The 20048-nt window shown below is 51.3% G+C and overlaps 5 protein-coding genes and 1 non-coding gene across 6 annotated transcripts; 4 read left to right on the top strand and 2 right to left on the bottom strand.

Annotated features, from left to right (window-relative positions):
• Positions 1 to 8906: 8906 nt before the first annotated feature.
• On the top strand, positions 8907 to 10440 carry CTHT_0022440 (uncharacterized protein; the record flags this gene model as incomplete). The annotated part of the gene is made up of 3 exons (XM_006692647.1): positions 8907 to 9002; positions 9063 to 10253; positions 10321 to 10440. The coding sequence occupies 3 exons, from the start codon at positions 8907 to 8909 to the stop codon at positions 10438 to 10440; spliced, it is 1407 nt and encodes a 468-aa protein (XP_006692710.1).
• A 321-nt stretch (positions 10441 to 10761) lies between these two features.
• Positions 10762 to 11624, bottom strand: CTHT_0022430 (uncharacterized protein; the record flags this gene model as incomplete). Its single annotated transcript, XM_006692646.1, has 2 exons — positions 10762 to 10992; positions 11055 to 11624. 2 exons carry the CDS (start codon positions 11622 to 11624, stop codon positions 10762 to 10764), a joined length of 801 nt encoding a protein of 266 aa, XP_006692709.1.
• A 763-nt stretch (positions 11625 to 12387) lies between these two features.
• On the top strand, positions 12388 to 14099 carry CTHT_0022420 (glutamate 5-kinase-like protein; the record flags this gene model as incomplete). The annotated part of the gene is made up of 5 exons (XM_006692645.1): positions 12388 to 12427; positions 12508 to 12695; positions 12745 to 12855; positions 12916 to 13186; positions 13246 to 14099. 5 exons carry the CDS (start codon positions 12388 to 12390, stop codon positions 14097 to 14099), a joined length of 1464 nt encoding a protein of 487 aa, XP_006692708.1.
• Positions 14100 to 14422: 323 nt separating this feature from the next.
• On the bottom strand, positions 14423 to 15235 carry CTHT_0022410 (60S ribosome subunit-like protein; the record flags this gene model as incomplete). The annotated part of the gene is made up of 5 exons (XM_006692644.1): positions 14423 to 14539; positions 14594 to 14691; positions 14755 to 14962; positions 15036 to 15122; positions 15191 to 15235. The coding sequence occupies 5 exons, from the start codon at positions 15233 to 15235 to the stop codon at positions 14423 to 14425; spliced, it is 555 nt and encodes a 184-aa protein (XP_006692707.1).
• A 235-nt stretch (positions 15236 to 15470) lies between these two features.
• On the top strand, positions 15471 to 15542 carry CTHT_0022400. Its single transcript has one exon. It is a non-coding gene; the product is annotated as a tRNA-Arg (tRNA).
• Positions 15543 to 16988: 1446 nt separating this feature from the next.
• CTHT_0022390 (cellobiose dehydrogenase-like protein) lies at positions 16989 to 19930 on the top strand (the record flags this gene model as incomplete). The annotated part of the gene is made up of 9 exons (XM_006692643.1): positions 16989 to 17037; positions 17098 to 17282; positions 17342 to 18157; positions 18209 to 18826; positions 18879 to 18972; positions 19025 to 19073; positions 19126 to 19217; positions 19277 to 19509; positions 19568 to 19930. The coding sequence occupies 9 exons, from the start codon at positions 16989 to 16991 to the stop codon at positions 19928 to 19930; spliced, it is 2499 nt and encodes an 832-aa protein (XP_006692706.1).
• Positions 19931 to 20048: the final 118 nt, after the last annotated feature.

Below are 20048 nucleotides of genomic sequence, written 5' to 3'. Positions count from 1 at the left end.
GTACTCTCCCTCCCGACACTTATCAAACTCGTCTCCCAAGCCCACCACATAGCATGCCCCCAGCAACTCAACAATATTGGATGGAACGGAATCCGAGTCACGCTGACGGAAGACAATCATCTTGCTGCAATGTTCAATCTCGTAAATACCATCCCCCGGCTGTGTGTTGTCAGGCCCCCAACCGGCATATCCTTCTTCAGTTGCGAATAACCGCTTCGCGTTGCCGAAGGCTGCCACTTCAAGGATGATGGTAGAGGACAATGATCTTGCGTTTTCCATAACATCCTGGAGTTTGCTCCATCCCATTACTTTTTCTATGTCAACGTCCGGAAAAAATGCCTGTCTGTATGCTTCCGGGAAGTTTGTCGAGTCAAGTCCCATGGCTTCCAGTGCTATTCTTTGTGCCTCTATCGCTCTTATCTCGCATTCTTCTTTTGTAAACCTCCCATGTTGATCATCAAAAGCATACTTCTCGCCTATGTAATGAAGAAGAAAGCACACGAAGCAACCGGCCATCCTATGAATCGCCGTCTCTTTCTCTTCCGTCTCGAGACCAAATATGACAGGCTCGTATGTCATGCGAAACAGAGCCTGAAGCGGTGGTAAGCCGCTCGGATGTGACTTGCCCCGTTCTTGCAAATCCAACAAATATTCGATGCAGAAGTTTGCGAAGTGTTGACCAGCAATGTGCGACCCGCAGCTGTCAGGAATCTGGTACTTCCAACGGATGGTAGCTCGGCGCAGTGCTCGCACCTTCAATCCCCCGGATGGAGTGACAGTAAGGGAAAAGGGCATATTCTCTGCTGTTAATGAATCATCGGTTACGCTGAAAGAAGATGGAATATTGTAAATACTCTTCTGCGGCATTGCCCCATGAACGTTACGCAGGCCCTTGTGATTGTAGAGATCTGGCACCCATGAAGGCAAGTTGAGTGGAGTGATACTCTCAGGTCTTCTCGCGTAAAAACCTGTCCCAGCCCAACCTAACAGTTCAAAGTTGCCCAGTTCGCGCATGGTACGAAGTGTCCAATCCATGTAGGCATCGCGGACTGGTTGACTATAGTCAGGTTTGATTCCATGATTTGGGGGAAGCATGCTCAGCATGCCATAGACAACGTCGTGAGGATCCGAGCAATATCTGGCGTCCGAAAGACTTAGCACATACGTAAAGCTCTGTGCCCGTAATTTTATCCTTATCGTCAGGAGGTCGAGAAGAGGATAGAGGTTACAAAGAAATCTGAACCTCATCTCAGTCGTCGTACTCCATATATCGAAGCCATCCTCAGACAGGTCATTACCCCTTCCTGTTGGCTCCACTAGGGGCTTGGACAGCTCCATCAAGCACATAACCAGCTCCAGAATGTCGCCTTCGCTTGCCGCCTGCTTCCCGGACATGAAGACATGTGAATTGCGGTTTGCAAGGACGACTTCTTGGGCGATCCACACCCGTTTCCAATACTCAAACTGGAAAAGGTTGGTCAGATGGTCCAGAAACCACCGAGAAGTCCAAAACATCTTTGTCCTGCGTAGAAACAGCTTCCGTAACTCTCCTCTAAAGGCATTCGGTCGGATAGGTGTAGCTGTGGTTGCAATATTTATGGTTCGTTGAGATGTTGACTCGGACGATTTATCTCTTTTTCTGACCCTGTCGCTTTCATCTTCCTTCTTATTTTCGGGTTCTTGTTGCCCCTCTTCAAGCGTAGCCCCTTGCTGCTGCTCTACATCTTGTTGTTTATCGTCTTCCTTTCCAGACGTCTCCCATTCATATTTCCACATTACAGCTCTCCTGAAGTAATACCAACAATTGGCAAGCTCGAGTCCCATCTCGAATGCCCTGACTATACGCGGATCAGATCCTAACCAGGATATCACAGAGGTTGCGTTCCGATATATATCGCCCATCAGCAGCACTTGGTCGTTTCGCTCAGGAATATCATCTTGGTTAATGCAGATGGCATCGACCCAAAGGACGAGCCGCGGCTTAGTCTCGCCTTCATGGGTGTTGTACACAATTGGTGGGTATCCAAGGGTCGTGCTAGAGGTTTCTGAACCTCCAGCACTTCGATCGTTAATGTTGAAAGGCTTCTTTTCTCCTAATTTGACCCCTTCATCTTGCTCCCGCAATGACTTCCTGAAAACTCGCCAGAGGTGTATCAGGCAGTCATGTAAGTTGGGACGCACTTCGAAGTGCCGTCCGTTGAGCAGTATGTAATGCCTGTCACCATTTCCTTTGCTGGTGCTCTCAATGTTTGGGGCCACGTTAGGCGATGCTGTCTCTTCCGGTAAGGCGAACAACTTCTCTTCTTTGAGAGGGTCTCCCCAAGTATAGGATATCGCCGTGTAGTGCGGCTTATCGAGCAAGGAGACTGTTCTGAGCTCTGCGGAGATAGGACCAGCATAGTCGTCATCTTTTTCGTCTTCATTGTGATCATTGTTAAACGAAGCAAATGCAGTCCCCAAGTTCCGCGATTTTACTTTGACCGGAAGCACCTCAAGGACGCGAATCTGGCGGCGAGAAGAATCCAGGGGGCTATAAAGCCCAACCGTGCTTGGCGCCCCAGTTGCTGATGCCGTCTCCATTATCTAAAACAAGGGATGATTGAAGTTGAGTGAATGCTACTTGAACAATAAGCAGCGCAGTCACCCGTGGACAAGAATAGCTACACCCTTGTGGCTTGCGCATGGCAAGTGGGTTGGCCCAATTCCCCGCGGCTTGGCTGTCATCGTTTCAATGTTGCATTTAGGCAAAGGTCCGCAAGATGTGACATCTTATTCTTTAGCTTTTAAGAGCAACTACAAGTACCCGAAAATTCGAAGCTTCTCTTATGCGGTCAAAAAAATGAATAACTTATGAACCCCAGCTGGATGTCTAGTAAATATGTCCCCTAAACCCATCGCCCCGCATCCTCCAGCAGAGTAACGTAGTTCGGTGAGTTCGGCACACATTAAAATGTCAACAGTCTTCCACACTGCTCGACGCTATATATAACATCCCCCTGTTGTAGATTACTGTGTTCCCAGCCAATGTAACCCTCTCCTATCATAAAGAGGCTGTAGTAGTCACTGAGTTCTCTGGGAACGAGAATCAATTCGAGTGTAGTTCGTTTAATCTGTATGGAGTTTCAAGAATATTCTTATCCCGTTTGCTGAAGTTTTCCCTCTTCACATCTGGGAAGAACGCTCGCCGTCACGTTTTCCAAAGTCATCACAAGCAACTCCGGCAATTATCTTCCACGATTTAACCAGCCGCTCTTGAGCTGTATGGTTTTAACATCCACTTCAGCTTCCTCATTCTCATCTTCCACTTTGTCCTTACCAACTGAACCTTGCTTTTCCCCTAGGGTTTTCGACTTCAATTCTCCTTCACTGTAGCGCCATTTCTGTAAAGCATCTGCCATAGATATCGTTGTAAGTTTGGACCAGAGTGCAAATAACATTTGGGGTTCAAATTTATCCATACTGTTGTGCAGTAGCACATACAGAAGGACCCTAGGGAAGGTCGACCTGCGCGATGCTTCTGGCATCGATGTCGTATAATCAGAAGATACATCCGACGGAAAGACACAGATAATTCCAACTCTTCAAATATACGGTTTCAGAGTCAGGGAGTCTTTGTGCAAGCAAAATGGTGGCTAGATGCTGTGCAAAGACCTTGAGTACTCCGACGAGGCGACTTGGATGAAGAAATCCTGGCTTTTCTCTGAGTTTGGCAGAGCCCTGCAACAGTTAATGATGTTGTGGCCACCAGAGATACCTATTTGTGTGAAATTGTGCAAATTGGGGAGGTATGAGGGCAAACTGAAGGGAGTCTGGTTCTCACGGCGGGGCATACCTGTGCTTATGAATGCCAGCAGCTCCAAACTCTGGTTTGCTTGGCGCAAAGTGCGGACAGTCCAGTCCATATACACGTGTGCCAGGAATCGAGAGATTATAGTTGGGTTCGATTCCATGACCTTCCGGGAGCAAGCTCAGCAAGGCATAGACAGAATCTCAACGATCCTATGACTGTAGTCTTGTGGCGAGCATTTGAAGTGAGTATAAGGCCTGGTTTTAGTGGAGGGCTTGCTTGATTCCCTTCTTATATATAATATAGACTGCAGGTTGTAGAAGTTCTGAATGAAGGTCTCTAGAAAGATTTGGGACTCTCAAGCGAGTCACCAGAGTAAATGAGTCTTTGATATCGCTTGACCACTTTATGGCATTATTCTCACGTAAGAAGGATTATCAAGCAGCAACATCGTAGTGAGTTCAGTACAAGTAGGCCCAACATAACTTTCATCATTCTCACTGTCATCGAAATCGAAGTTAGAGGGGAAGAGAGTATTGCCGCCATTGGAAATAAGAGAGCAGCCATCTCGTGAGGTTTTGCCTTCAGCTTTATTGGGTATAAGCTAAGCAGACAAATCCTCACGATGGGAGGGGTCGAGAGGTTGATATGGGTCGTTAACGTTCAATTATGAGGCTTAGGAGATGGTAACTTTAGTTGCCAAAGACGTGACTCGGGCTCGCAGGAGCCACAGGGCAGGTGTGAGACTTCGAATTAGTGAGGGATGCTGGGAAGATCGAAGTATTAGACGGCGTCGACAACATTGGCTACTTGAAGTAAAGCTCTAGAAGTTGGGATCAACCCGGTTACATTCGCAATAGGCGCTGAGTTAGGTTTGCCCTCGGGAAAACACACCACAGTCACTCTTTTTGACATAAAAGTCCGTGGCTGCGCAACCAAGAACCTATTATGAAACATGATTCAAAAATCCAAAGAGTCAAAATCGCCACCCTCGTAGGATATCACTTGGGTTCTTGTCACTAGGTCGAGCCCAAGTCAGTCTTGAGGTACTCACGCAGGTTTAATTGGCGGAGAAGCTGCATACACTGTAGTCTACTTCATTGTGCCGGATGGTTGGTTGCCTGTGACCCATGTTTTCTGCAGTTGGCAGAATACCCATCTAAGTGATAGAGGAGTGAAAAACGTAAGTCATGCCACATGTGATGGGGTTCCAGTGTGGACAGGTCTTAATGGAGCCCTTTGTTGGGCAGCCAATATGGCAGACACCAGGGGAACGTCTGCAGAATCAGCGATGTTTACGGGGAAAAGAATTTAGACTGGGAGAAGTGAGCTAGGGTCAAGTCTCTTGTTTGAATTGCTTTCGTTCTGTTGCTCCAAATACCCCACACATATACACTCGCTCACCAGTCGCTACTTATTGTTATAAAGGTTTGTGGACAACGCCTAACGGTTAGCCGTTTTATTCCTAGTCACTACCGGTGTTTGACACCTGGAACTCGTGATTTTAGGCCTTAAAAGCTACCAATAAGCCTATTTCAGCGACTGACAACGGGAAGCCAACAACCTTTTGTTCCCCTAGCCACTCGACAACCATCATCAGGTTCTGCTGGAGAGCACATACAATAAAGGCTTCTTCATACTCTCCGCCCATGTCGTTGTCATACCCGTCACCCAAGCCCGTTGCGTAGCATGCTCCCAGCAATGTTACTGAGTTTGGGTATGACTCTAAGCCACATGGCCGAAAGACCAGCATCTTACTACAGCCTTGAACTTGGTAGATATAGTCGCCAGGTCCACATTGTTCATGCCACACGCTATATAACCCTCCTCGGTTACAAAGAACCGCTGTTGGTGAAAACGCATGCTCAAGTGGCTGATCACCATGCGATATGGCGGTGCAATATCCTTCTCTTGTTGAAATATATCATCGACATCGCTCCACCCCATCAACTCTTCCACGTTCACGTCTGGAAACACCGCTTGTTTGTAGATATCCCGAAACTTCAACGTTGACGTTTGAACCGCCTGACAGAATTTGTTCCACTAAATTACCATATCCATACTCTTGTCAGGGAAGACTCTCCTGGAAACAACAGGGAGGGAGCTCCTGCATCCTGATACCAGGAGCAACAAGAGTACCGTGAATTGTTGGGCTATCCCAAGGTGTTGTCGGCTGTCATCTTCTTCATGCTCGCTCACTTTCTTCCCAGGCGCTGTTTTCAGTTCCCGTGAAGCTTCCTCCGACTCTTTATCAATCATGTCCTCCTAAGACATAGATGCAGGTAGCTTCTGGAACTCCTCCTCAGATAGGTATAGATACTTCGCCCTCAGGTTCTTATTATGTGTATACCGGTGTCCAAGAACTTGAAGAAGTGCGGCGAATTCTGCTGCTATTAAGTGGGTGGTCTTTTCGTTCTCGTCTGTCCCAGTCAAGAGTGGTGAGAACAGTGTGCGCATCAATGCCTGGAACCGGGGCAAGCCAGTAGGATGAATTTGTTGACGTAGCCACATTATTTGGATATAACGGCAACAGAAGTTATAAACTCCTTCTAAAATCACTTCATAGCCGTCCCGCCCTCGAAGGAACTTGATTGTGGCCCGGCGACGTGCCCGAACCTTAAGTGCCCCCGTCAAAGTGAGATCAACGGATAAGCTCGTATTCTTTTTGGTCGATTCTGAGATCGACATGGCGGATGAAGAATAACAATGGTCGATATACCAAAAAGGGTTGTCCGCCAATGTTTTGGTTGCTATAACTTTCAGCAGTCCCGGGTCTTGGGAGCAAGTTGGCTGAATCGGTGTGAAAGACATGTCTGCTGATGTTTTCTTGGTCCAGGAGAGGCTTGAATCATAAGTACTGATGGTTTTTCCTGCTTCTGTTGCCGCATCTTGCTCAGCTCCTTCTTCCCTGGAACTTGATTCAGCTTCACATCGTCATCCATGGGCCGTCTCTTTTTGATCTGTCGCTCTTCGGTTCCATCTTCTTGAACGTGGTCCCAATTCCGTTTAGAATCCTGTTGTCGACGATTTTGCTTGTCCTGCTTCTGACTCTTTTGTCTGTCTTCTTCCCGCTCAGTGACATCCTCAAGGGTCATTCAAACGTGTGCAAACAAAGATGCGAGCCATAATCCCCTCACCAAATCTGGGTGAGAACCAAGCCATGACAGTACGGTCGTTGCGCCAGGTATATATCGCCCATCAGCAACACCTGGTGATTTTCTCAGAGATGTTCTGATTTATACACAGGGCATCTATCCAAAGAGTCAGACACGGTAACGCTATCTTATCAAGATCATCTTTGGTAGGCTGAGGGTATCAGGCCGAAGAAATCGATGTTAATAGTGACAGCGAATAACTATCGTCTAGCAGCCCTCTGGACAACGACGACCAACACGACACGGACAGCCACCAGTTTATGATCCTCAACGGACGACACATTCAGATCCGCCCTAATCTGCATGACTGCTTGATGAATCTTTGGAAGTTGTTAAGGGAGGTATTGCGGGAGAACAGACCGGGGGCAACACAAACGGTGACGGAAGCTGCAGGCTTTCGTTCTAAGTTGCTTTGGCAGCTTGAAGATCTTGGTCTACATTTCGCCCATGGCTTGAGGCACGAGGCTCATGCATATATCCGGCACATTCTTTCTGGATCTTTCTCGTTGTCGCTTTTGTCTTCCTTATCGCCATCCTCACTCTCTTCAACCTACTCTTCTTCATCTTCAAGGACAGGGTCTCCCAAGGTGTAAGAGAGTGAAGTATAAAGGGGATTGTCCAGTAATGAGACTGTGATGAGCTGAGCACAAACAGGCCCAGCATATCCGTCGTCGTTTTCACTACAATCGTAGACATAGCCAGCGGGGAAGAGGAATGTTGCAATAACTCGTGCGAGCCACGGCGTTTGGATTCTGAGAGTCCTTGACCTTCAGTTTTTACTGGAAGAAGATGAGAAGACTGATCTCGCGACGAGAAGAGTCCAGAGGTTGATAGATGCCGTCAATGTCTGACGGCTGAGTGGGGGATGAGGTCACCATAGGTCTTTGGAAGCTCCAGCTCGGATTTGATGTTTAAAATCGGCGCATTGGACACGCTGCTGTTTTACGAGGTTAACATAGATCGGCACAGGCAAACCCACGGGGTTTTGATCCGTAAATCTGAGGGAATCAGCATGTTCTTGTACTTCGCACGCGACATGAAAGGTTACAAATAGAGAGCCTCAAGCAGGGCATGCGACGCTCGAAGGTCTTACGCAGGTGATCCGTCGCAGACTGTTAAGCTGGGGTTCAGTTAGCGCCCATGTGTTCTATAAGCGCCACGCCTTTGCCAGCCTTGTCTGGGCTCGTACATGTGGTGGTCCTTTCGCAGGCTCATGTACTGGAGCTTTGATTTACAGCCTTCAACATTAGACCTGAGGACGGAAAACCCATGTATACCTGTTTTTCCTTGCCTTCCTTACTGTATAACCACCATCCGTCTCCCTTGATGTCGTCGACACGAGGACAACTGCATGCTTTGTGTTTATTGGCGACGTGGCGAACATTATGGGGGACAACTTGACTTCCAAATGACAGTGCCACGGACATTGATTCGCCGCCCAGGAAACCTGCACCAGCGGCACAGCGCAACCACAATGGTTCATGGATCGCAAGAAGGTTGCGGATTGGAAACCGTCAGGTCTGCCTACCACACTGTCAATCCAACATACAGGAACATGGGTTGGTGAGCACAAGATCCACGGTCTTAAGCAGCTAAACAAAATGAGAGAAGCAGATGGGGGTCATATATTTAAACAACTTGGATTCCAATCCTCAACCTACTTGTGAGCCCAGAGGTTTTGGTCGAGATCATGCCAAGTCCATCTGCACGTGAGATGCTGTGGGTAAATTTGTCTCAGCACAGGACCCTTAGGACTCTTTGGTGGGCCCCACGCTAATGGTTGCCGGGTAACCGCCACCCAAACAAGATGCGTAAATAATCCCAATGGAGGCCTCCACATAGCACATCCCTGAACTTAGTCAACTTCTCAACACAACTGCAGCCAGCTCTCGCCATCGCTATCTTCACTTCAGTCTATACCATACTGCTCTCTCCTTCTAATAGTGTACAACACAAATCACACAATGACCACAAGAGGACTCGAGTCGCGCTTCGAGCGGCTGGCCGTCACCGACGAGAATGACCCTGGAGAGAATATGCGCCTGTACCAGAAGACGAAGGTATGTTGATATGCACCATCCGTCGCTTAAATGGCCTTACCACGGCTGACTTTATCTCAGACGGTTGAGCCATCAACCACGCGCTATTCTACTCAGCCCATGAAACCCAAAAACCTCTTCAAGATCGCCCTGCAGTCACAAAACGCCAACAGCGCCAACACCCTCAAGACCACAGTAACCTTGCCGTCTCAGGCAGCGCAACGAAGCCACCCCATGACACCAACCAACCCGCCATCACCGAGGAAGGAAAGGGATGCCAGGAAGGAAAGGGAGAAGCCCTCTGGCTCCGCCTCCGCATCCTCCACATCAGCTACAATTTCCTCCGCAAAATCCAGGCCCTCACCGCCAACCTCTACCAAGTCAACCTCCAGCACATCAACATATAGCTCTAAGCACGACTATTATGATGCGGAGCAGCAGGTAAATGAACAGCCCGATGAAGAAACAGAGGAATCACAAAAGGAGGAGCAACAACAAGAGGAGGAAACCGCCGTCGTTCCCGCGCCACAAATAGAAAAGCCTGTGGTCAAGAACTTCCACCTTGGCATGTTCGAGATTGGGCGGCCGCTGGGCAAGGGCAAATTCGGGCGAGTGTATCTGGCACGCGAGCGCACAAGTGGCTTCATATGCGCGCTCAAGGTGCTCTACAAGTCAGAGCTCCAGCAAGGGTCTGGCGTGGAGAAGCAGGTGCGCCGCGAAATCGAGATTCAGTCGAACCTGCGGCACCCCAACATCCTGAAGCTGTACGGCCACTTCCATGACAGCAAACGCATCTTTCTCATCCTTGAGTACGCAGGCAAGGGCGAGCTGTACAAACATCTGCGGCGCGAGGGCCGCTTCCCTGAATGGAAGGCGGCCCAGTATATTGCGCAGATGGCGTCGGCGCTCAAGTACCTGCACCGTAAGCATGTCATCCATCGCGACATCAAGCCCGAGAACATCCTTGTCGGTATCCACGGCGAGATCAAGATCTCTGACTTTGGCTGGAGCGTGCACGCGCCCAACAACCGCCGCAAGACCCTGTGCGGCACTCTCGACTACCTGCCGCCCGAGATGATCCGCTCGGGCAGCAAGGAGAACTGGTACAATGAGAAGGTTGATCTATGGAGCTTGGGGGTCTTGACCTACGAGTTCCTCGTTGGCGAGGCGCCGTTCGAGGACACTCCCATCATGACGCAGCGGCGTATCGCCAAGGCTGATATGACCATCCCTCAGTGGGTGAGCAAAGAGGCCCAGGATCTCATTAAGAGGGTATGTTGTACTTGACCTTTTTTTCTTCTATCCTGCAAAATGGTTATGCTAACTGAAACATTTGCAGCTCCTGGTCCTTGACCCCGAGAAGCGGCTCTCGCTCGACGAGGTCCAGAACCACCCTTGGATCATCAAGCACTGTGTCAAGGGCGAGCGTGCAGCCAATAGGGAGAAGCCGCTCAAATGAACACCGGAGTCTTTGATGTTAGGGATGCCTCTTGACGATGACATGAGTTTTACTTTTTCTAGTGCGTTGACGGCATTCCAGGGCCGACGGAGGGGCGTCACAGGAGTTTTTTTTTTTGGAGTTCGGTTTTCTTTTTCATAAGCGGAGCCAGCTGTGTGGGTTCACGTGTTTTGGTTCATGTCTCGAACGAACTGGTTGTGGCCGTTCTTCGTGTGTATCATTCTGGACATCGGTCGCTGCGGGGAGAGGTTCGGTATATATTAATACACACATTGAAACTACACACATCTCGCCCATAGATGACAGAGGAGGTGGGATATATCAACGGTAAATGTCATCAAATGGTCTCTTGTCCGCAAAGCATGAATCCCACACCTCGTTGACCACTTTGGCTGCGTGCGCCTCGTCCTTGCACGCTGGTCGCGCCATCACTGACTGAATCGCCCGTGACCGCACACAGTTCTGGAACTGTTCTGTCAGCGTCAACCAGTTTCCTCGTGTCACGGCTTCGCGAGTCCATCTGCACTCTCCGCTGAGCATCGACGCCCGGATCTTGTGAAATATGATGTCAGCAGTTCATATCCCATCTTTGATCTCCCGAAAAGCACACACACCTCAGTACATGCAGCATGCCGCAGCGTCGTCTTCCCCTCCCAATCAACCTTCCACCTCAAATGGTCCCACGCATGCACCATCTCATGCGCAAGCGTATCCTCCAGATGTGACCGATCCCGCATCTCGTTAGCGCAAATCAGGATCCCATGCTCGGGACTGAACCCGCCGCCCTGCCTTACAACCTTCCCGTCCTCCGTGATTCGCGCCGGACACCGCCGACACACCACGTTTGTCTCGTCCAGCGTCCCATTCAGCGCGGCAATCTTCTCCCGCATGAACCGGATGATGGGCGAGTACTTGAACAGGTAGTCGCGGTCGGCCTCGCAGCGAGCGCAATCCCGAGCTTCGTTGGCCTTGTACCGGTCTTCACGATAGTGCTCAATGCCTTCGGGCGTGATCTGGCCCATCAGGATCTTGAAGTAGTTGATATACCATTTGAGCGAGGGGTCGTAGCCTGTGCGGGCGGGGTCGTTTTCGAGGAAGCGGATCTGGGGTTGTTGTTGTGACGGGGAGGCAGTTGAGGAGTCTGAGGAGGGCGTTGATGAGGAGGAAGGTTGTGACGGCGCCATGGCTGGGTTCAGTTGAGTGGGAGAGGGGAGAGGAGGGGTTGTTGTCGTCGCTGATGATGATGATAGAGCTGTCGGGTGTCTTGGCCCAGGCTCAAAGCCTGGCTTGAAAGCAAGTCAAAGAAAATTATCTCGGCGTCAATGCTTCGTAGAGATAGGTAGTACTCTCAGACAATGTACTGCATTCGACTATTTCGCTGTGATCATTCGCCGTGGTCTTGATTCTTGATGTTGTCTTGCACACACATCAACGGGCCCAGTTGCAAGTTTGATAGCAGCAAGTCGAGAATGCGATATTCCTTGCTAGCGCAACCGCTAACACGGGCCGGCGCGCCAAGACGGTCGCTTCAGACCCACATTCTGCCGCCTGGCCGTTTTTGCCGGCCGTGTCAGGGCGGTGAGAACCGCAGTGAGCAACATCAAAAGGGCGCTCTAGGAGAAAGGTTGGACCCCAGATTTCTGGCCCCTCCCGATCTCGGCCAATCCTGTGACGCTCAAAGGCTGGCCGAGGGTCCCGCAGGGCGCAGCTAAGTGGAAATGACTCCACTGATCGGATGCGCGACCCTGCACTTGCATCGTCCAAGACTCAAAAATCACATCGCCCCTGAAGCTCCCGAAAGGTGGTATTAATCGTTAAAATGGACTCAAGTAGCACGCTGTGTAAGATTACAAATCCCTCAGCCCATGCCATCAGCCCTGTTTTCTCCTAGGTTTCTCGTTATTTTGCTTTTTTTTTTGCTGATTTTTGAGCCGTTTGTCAACAGCCATGAGGGGTCCTCGTCCGCTTGGCGTTGTCATCAAGCTGGGTGAGCATGTCACATCTCACACACACAGGGGTGTATCGGAGCCCTCAGGAGCACTAACTAACACGTGCCGACCCCTCCAGGAACTAGCTCGATCGTGGACGAAAAGACCCATGAGCCTCTTCTCTCCATCCTGACGTCGATAGTCGAGACGGCAGTGAAGTTGAGGAAAGATGGACACAGGGTTGTCATCGTCTCGTCCGGCGCCATTGGCGTTGGCCTGCGTCGCATGGATGTCGACAAGAGGCCGAAGCAGGTCTCAAAACTGCAGGTACGGCTTCGTGGTGAAGTTATCATGACCATTTTGCTCACCATCACAGGCTCTTGCTGCTATTGGCCAGTGTCGCCTCATGAGTCTATGGGATAGCCTGTTCAACCACCTTCGACAGCCAATTGCTCAGATTCTCCTCACCAGAAATGATATCTCCGATGTAAGTGAACTGTTATCGCTGAGGGACGGTTTGTCGAGTCACTCACATGTTGTCCCTTAGAGGTCGAGGTACCTTAATGCCCAGAGGACCTTTAATGAGTTACTCGATATGGGTGTGATCCCCATCGTCAACGAGAACGACACGCTGGCAGTGTCTGAGATCAAGTTTGGCGACAACGACACGCTCTCGGCCATCACAGCTGCCATGGTCCACGCCGACCTCCTTTTCCTCATGACTGATGTCGACTGTCTGTACGACAAGAATCCCAGGACGAACCCTGATGCTCAGCCTATCGAGGTAGTTGAAGACATTGGGTCCTTGGTGGCAGATGGTACTGTCACCCCTCACATCACTCATCATTCTTTAAACTCCTGCTAACCAATCACTCAGTCTCGTCCGCCGGCTCATCCCTCGGAACAGGCGGCATGTCAACCAAGATCGTCGCTGCCCGTCTCGCAACCTCAGCTGGCGTCATGACCATCATCACACGCTCCTCCAACCCAGGCAACATCATCAAGATCGTCAAGCACGTCCAAGCAAGCCGCTCCCCACCCTCTCTCGCCGCCGCAGCCACCACTGCCAAAGCAACCCGCGCCATAAAAAAGCAACAACAATTCCCCTCCGCCGAAACCCCCGACCTCCCCCAGCAAAACCCTGAGACAAACCCCGCTACCGCCGCAGCCTCCGCCGCTCCCTCCGCCCTCGCTACCCCCGAAAAAATCCCCCTCCACACACGCTTCCTGCCCTCCCAGCAACGTATCCGCGAACGTCACTTCTGGATTCTGCACGGCCTGCGCCCGCACGGCACGCTGTATATCGATCAGGGTGCGTACCGCGCACTTGTGGGAAAAGCAGGGCTGTTACCCGTCGGCGTGGTTGACGTAGAGGGGACGTTTGCAGGTCACGAGGCGGTCCGGCTTGTGGTAGTTGAGAGGGTGAAGAAGACGTATGGAGGGGAGTCCCCGACCTCTGAGGGGGAGGGACAGCAGAAGGAGAAGGAGAGATTGTGGGTGAAGGGGACAGAACGGGAGGTGGGACGGGCACTAACGGAGTATTCGAGCGCGGAGATCCTGAGGATCAAGGGGCACCAGAGCTCGGAGATCGAGAAGTTACTGGGGTATGCGGATAGCGAGTATGTTGCGCAGAGGGGAAGCGTCAGTCTGTTTGAGACGAGGCCGGCTACGCCGGTTAGGGAGAGCGCTGATCGGAAGGGGGATGAGAGCGATGCTGCGGCTGCGGTATGATTGATTAAAGTGGGACTATGGTATACAACTTCCAAGTTGGCCTTTCCGTTGGTGGAAGAACGATAGACAGATATATGGGTGAATGAGGGCATTTTTGGTTATAGGGAAAACGAAAAGATATATGCTGGTATCTTGTTGCATGTCAGACTGAAGAGCCATTGGTTTTGTTGCCTTTAAAGCAATGTCCGCCCCGAAGTATGTACACCAACGATCCAAGATCCTCTGAAAACGCCATGACGCCGGTCCTTTTTGGTTTGTCCATCACTCTGAACAACATGTTCAGCCGCCGAACTACCCCATTACATGTTCCTATCCTCTCGTAACTATGCGCCTGTGAACAAAGTGTCTTCATCGCGCAGGTACTCGCCGCAGTCAGCCTGCCTAAAGCAGACAATACCCGTGGGATCGAGACGGCGCGCCTCAGCCGTACTCCTGGCAGTCTGTAATCTAGCGGTTAGATATGCCGCAGCAACTTCAGGGATGAAAGAACATACCACGCCGAAACCAAGAGGAATATCCGCCATATTGTAGACAACGCAGCCCGAATGCTCGGGGCAATCCTCCGTCCATCGGCCAACGTGCGCCTTTACAACTGTTTCCCTCATCGTCAATATCCACACATCCCTTGGAGTCTTCCTCTGAACGTAACACATACTGTTCGAGCCATAAAGGAACGGCTGCGCACCGTTATCCTTGACCCAAATCTTATACCGAGCGTTTTGGGCAAGGATAGGCAGGGCCGTAATATGCAGCCGGAACTTCCCCGACTTTGTCATCTTGCCTAAGCAGGTGCCGAGGCTGAGGAGCTTGTCGCGGGCGACGCAGGTAGCAATGTTGGCAATGGACAGCTTGACGTAGTAGACCTGTTGTCGAGGAAGCGAATGTTAGATCGGATCGGAACCGTCAGCAAAAGCGAGCGAAAGCAAGGGGACATACGCGATCCTTTTGCATGCGAAAAACGTAACGGTCGCCATCTTCGAGAGGAGCGATCAGGCTTTTGAGGTCGGTCATGTAGTTGGCCAACTGGAGATGGCGTTAGTGAGACGGAAGGGTCCTTTGGAGAACTTCACGACTGTCAATGGGCCAAGTACCTTGTCCAACACAATCTTCATCTCCTGATCTGTAAGAGGGCGCATCTTGACGGTTATATTATGGAGTTTAGGTGAATCAATAGATGACCGTTTCTATGGCTTCAACACAGGATCCCCTTCACGATGTTTGATGCGGTCGCTCTCGATCCTTATCGGAGCAAAGAAAAAGTTGATGTGGAGCTCTTATCGATAACTCCCCACCGGATGAAAGCCTTGGCGTGTAGATGGTGTGGGTCCTCTTGGAGCCAAGATCTGAGTTTACAGTATCTCAGAATGACAAGGCCCAATGGCCAAATGGTAAGGCGTCAGATTTCGGCTCTGAAGATTGTGCGTTCGAGCCGCACTTGGGTCGATTGTCGGTTTTGCTTTTTGCTGCTTCCTGTCCGTGAGTTAGCGAACTTTTTTCTTGGTCCAAGTTACGATTGAGACTTCGAGTTGTTATCCATGGGGTCAAATTTGTCGCTCCTCTTGGGACTTGAAACAGTAAGCCCTTCGGTGTCAGTTCGCCGCCATTTCGCATGACGCATGAACCTCTTCCCCGTCCTAAAGTTTCCAAACAACCACAATAGCTAGGCTTGAATAATCTACGCCAGGCAATAATCATATAATATATCTCCCTTAAGGGTTGAGCATCGGTTTTTTTCGTGGGTTGTAACCGTGCTTCTCCAGGACAACCTGTGGGAGGACATGAGGGTTTACCCCGTTTTGTTCCCCTCCATCATCGAGTTCTCGCTCCCTCTTAACCCCTCCTCCACCTTTAGAAACCTTCCAGGTACAGCCAGGCGCGCCGTTACAATCCCTAGCAAAGTTCCAACCCTCCATGGAGATCTACATAAGCCATCTTGCGCAAGCAACGGTCACCGTTGCAGTAGTCAAGTCAGCTTCCACATAGGCGCACCAACCTCTAAACCAAATCACCATCGTTCATCCAATCCCATGCGTCTTACTAACCCTTGCATTCCCGATTCAGTCGCCCGCACGGGAAGCATCTCGGAGGCCATGTGCCGTGGCCATCGTTTTCGGAAAGGTCTCGGCATACCGGGAGTCTGAACCCAGCATCCTGGGGCAGGATTGCTAATTTAATCTCACGGCGTGTGAGCTTGGCGATGAGTACGCCCCTGGCAATCAACGGTGCCTCGATCCGGGACGGCGAGCTTGCCGCCGTTTGTCTGCTCCCCTACACTTGAGCTTCGCGAGTGAAGAGAGAAACATGGCTCGCTAACCTCGCAGCAGCATCGCAATGTAACCTTGCTCGATCATGGGATTTTCAAGTTCTTAGATCAGGATTGCGCAAGGTCGCGGATGTTGCTTCCTTGAGGAGGTTGTCGCGAGCAGAGCTGTACATCGGGCATGACATAAAGCAGTCCGGGAACATAACCATAGCCATTGGTCGCTTTAACATGCAGATGGCCTGTGTATACTCCCCTACCAGAGACCTATGTAGCTTTGGTATTCGAAATGAGCAAAAAGGAAAACTCATGTCTGCTCTCCGAGTACCCCGTCAAGGTTGCATCCCCCCCTCCCCCCCCGCCATCACAGTCAGGGCTGCCATGCTTTTCACCTACCGGAGATATTGTGGCGGCTTCCTTCATTTGGCAACCCCCAGTCTATCCTGGGGAAATCTGTTCAAGCGCGAGCGCTTGAACTTGTTTGCGGGTTGCATGGGGCAGAGAAGATAGTCATCTTGGGGTTTAAGTAGAGAGAAAGACCCTACCCTGCTCGCGAGGGTAATCTCCCTTCATCTATCTGATAGCCAGACTCCGGCGAGATCCAACTGCCGCCGTGGTTCAACATCAAGATGAGAACCTCTTCGCGGTTGCTTGGCGGCCTGGCCGCGGCTGCATCGTGTAAGTGAAAATGATGAACAGTTGTGAGTAAGTCGAACCGTGATTAACATGGCCGTCCAGTCTTGCCATTGTCTCTGGCACAGAACAACCTGCCGAATACCTTCACGGACCCGGAGACAGGCATCATCTTTAACACTTGGGGTTTGCCCAATGGCGCCCCTCAAACTCAGGGTGGCTATACCTTTGGTATGGCCCTACCGGAAGATGCCTTCTCAACCGATGCCACTGAGTTCATTGGCTATCTGGTAAGAGCCAAGCCCAGAGTTCACTATTCCTGTGTCTGCAATCACTAACTCCTTCCCAGCAATGCGCAGCCAAAGATGCTCAAGGCTGGTGTGGTGTCTCCCTCGGCGGCTCCATGACCAACTCCCTCCTCATCGCCGCCTGGCCACACGAAGACACGGTCTACACCTCTCTGCGCTTCGCCACGGGCTACGCCATGCCAGATATCTACGCCGGCGACGCCAAGATCACCCAAATCTCATCGAGCATCAACTCGACACACTTCACCCTCATCTTCCGCTGCGAGAACTGCCTGAAATGGAACCACAACGGCCTATCTGGCGGCCAGTCAACCACTAACAATTTCATGATCCTTGGCTGGGTCCAGGCTTTCCCCTCCCCAGGTAATCCGACCTGCCCGGATCAAATAACCCTCGAGCAACATGACAATGGTATGGGTATCTGGGGTGCTGTGCTGGATGGAAATGTTGCCAACCCGTCTTATACCGCTTGGGCGGCTCAAGCGACCAAGACTGTCACTGGTGATTGTGTCACTCCAACTGAGACGGGAGTTCCCAGCGTCCCGGTCCCGACTGACGCTGTCTTCGACTATATTGTCGTCGGCGGCGGTGCTGGTGGCCTGCCCATTGCCGATCGGTTGAGCGAGGCCGGCAAGAGCGTACTGCTCATCGAGAAGGGCCCTGCTTCGACGGGCGAACATGGCGGTACCATGAAGCCTGCGTGGCTAGAGGGTACTGACCTCACACGGTTTGATGTGCCTGGCCTGTGCAATCAGATCTGGAAGGATTCGAAAGGCATTGCTTGCGAGGATACCGACCAGATGGCCGGATGTGTGCTTGGCGGTGGTACAGCTGTTAATGCTGGTCTGTGGTTCAAGGTGAGTTTCTCCTAAGTTCTTGCTCTTTGAATAGCCACTAACACCTACCAGCCCTACTCCCTCGACTGGGACTACCTCTTCCCTACCGGCTGGAAGAGTAATGATATGAAAGCCGCCATCCAACGCGTCTTCTCGCGCATCCCTGGTACCGACACACCTTCTATGGATGGCAAGCGCTACTATCAGCAAGCCTTCGAAGTCCTATCCAACGCCCTGCGCAGCGCCGGCTGGACTCAAGTCACAGCCAACAACGCTCCAGATCAGAAGAACCGTACTTTCTCAAACACTCCGTACATGTACTCAAATGGCGAGCGTGGCGGTCCACTGGCGACTTACCTCCGTAGCGCGAAGCAAAGGAGTAACTTTAAGCTGTGGTTGGGCACCTCTGTGAGGAGGGTCATCCGTGAGGGTGGCCATATCACCGGTGTTGAGGTCGAGCCGTTCCTGCCGGGAGGTTATCAGGGTATTGTGAATGTCACGAAAGTGACAGGTCGGGTTATCCTGTCGGCTGGCACCTTCGGCAGTGCTAAGATTTTGCTGAGGAGCGGTATTGGTCCTCAGGATCAACTGGAGATTGTCAAGAGCTCGGAGATCGATGGCCCGACTATGATTGACAGCTCGTCGTGGATCAACCTGCCGGTTGGGTACAATTTGGATGACCATCTCAACGTAAGTGTTATTTAAATGGAAAGAGTGTTCACCACTAACAGCTTTTTGGCAGACTGACACTGTAATCACCCATCCTGATGTTGTCTTCTACGACTTCTACGAGGCTTGGTCGAGCCCGATTCTCGAGGACAAGCAGAAATATCTCGGTATGGTGCTCACCTTGTCAAGTCACACCTCAAGAGACTAACAGACCATCAGAAAGTCGTTCCGGTATCCTGGCCCAAGCCGCCCCTAACATTGGCCCAATGTAAGTCACACACTGCCCCCCGTGATCTCAACTCTGACTAACAGCTCCCCAGGTTCTGGGAAGAAATCAAAGGCGCCGACGGCATCGTCCGCCAACTCCAATGGACCGCTCGCGTAGAAGGCAGCTTCGACACCCCCAACGGCCGTACGTTTCTCACTCCCTCTTCTCCTTAGCCCCACAAGTCACTAATCCCCTTCCCCCAGACGCAATCACAATGAGCCAGTACCTTGGCCGCGGCGCGACCTCTCGCGGCCGCATGACCATCACACCGTCCCTGACTACCGTAGTCTCCGACGTGCCGTACCTCAAGGACCCTAACGACCGCGAGGCCGTCATCCAGGGCATCATCAACCTACAAAACGCGCTCAAGAATGTGGCCAACCTCACCTGGACATACCCCAACGCGAGCATTTCTGCGCGCGAGTACGTCGAGAATGTACGTCTTCTCCCCCCCCCCCCTTCCCTCTTGCTAGGCAAGAACTAACGCCCCATAGATGGTCGTCTCCCCCTCCAACCGACGCTCCAACCACTGGGTAGGCACGAACAAACTCGGCCCGGACGACGGCCGCCACCCTGCAGGCGGCACTGCCGTCGTCGACCTGAACACCCGCGTCTGGGGCACAGACAATCTGTTTGTCGTCGACGCATCCATCTTCCCCGGTGTCCCGACCACTAACCCGAGCAGCTACATCGTGACTGTGTCGGAGCATGCTGCGCAGAAAATCCTCGCGCTTCCTGCGCCACAGCCGGTGCAGAAATGGGGCCAGTGCGGTGGACGGTTGTGGACGGGGAGTAACGTTTGCGTGGAGGGGACGACGTGCACAGTGCTGAATGAGTGGTATTCTCAGTGTCTGTAGGGTGGGAGAGAAGAGAATATGGGTCTGTTGAGATCCAGGTGATTCGAGGGGATTCGTATAACTATTTTCTTCGGTGTTTATATATATATATATATATATATATATATATATATATATA

The sequence above is a fragment of the Thermochaetoides thermophila genome (assembly GCF_000221225.1).
Source record: "Thermochaetoides thermophila DSM 1495 unplaced genomic scaffold scf7180000011816, whole genome shotgun sequence".
Classification (NCBI taxonomy): domain Eukaryota; kingdom Fungi; phylum Ascomycota; class Sordariomycetes; order Sordariales; family Chaetomiaceae; genus Thermochaetoides; species Thermochaetoides thermophila.
This window is presented reverse-complemented; position numbering and strand designations above follow the sequence as displayed.